This window comes from Eimeria mitis, genomic scaffold (assembly GCF_000499745.2).
Source record: "Eimeria mitis Houghton genomic scaffold, Emh_scaff9530, whole genome shotgun sequence".
NCBI classification, from domain to species: Eukaryota; Apicomplexa; class Conoidasida; order Eucoccidiorida; family Eimeriidae; genus Eimeria; species Eimeria mitis.
In genome coordinates, this window is record NW_013577037.1 from 1417 (window position 1) to 1755 (window position 339).

At 34.8% G+C, this 339-nt stretch overlaps 1 protein-coding gene across 1 annotated transcript in view; it reads left to right on the forward strand.

Moving 5' to 3' along the window:
- The window catches only part of EMH_0097510 (uncharacterized protein), a gene marked incomplete at both ends in the record, with an annotated part of 1207 nt that extends 1002 nt beyond the window's left edge, over positions 1-205 (forward strand). Inside the window, one exon of the mRNA XM_013502558.1 lies at positions 32-205. Coding sequence (XP_013358012.1) covers positions 32-205 — 174 coding nt within the window. The remainder of the gene's footprint in view (positions 1-31) is intronic.
- Positions 206-339: the final 134 nt, after the last annotated feature.

A 339-nucleotide genomic window follows, 5' to 3' on the forward strand; every position in this document is an offset into this window, starting at 1 on the left:
TACGTACACTCCGTCGCTTCTTGCACGGCAGCAGCAAATGAAGTCAGCTGAGCAGCAGCAGCAGCAGCAGCAGCAGCAGCAGCAGCAGCAACACCAGCAGCAGCAACAGCAGCAGCAGCAGCAGCAGCAGCAACAGCAACAGCAGCAGCAGCAGCAGCAGCAGCAGCCTCTGTATTGTTTGAGTTTGTTTTGTATTCGATTTTAATTTTTCTATGAAAACATTTTAAACAAAAAAACAAAAAAAATAAAAAACAAAATTATTTTAGTTATATAAATAAATATATAAATATAAATATAAATATAAATATAAATAAATAAATAAATATATATATATATATA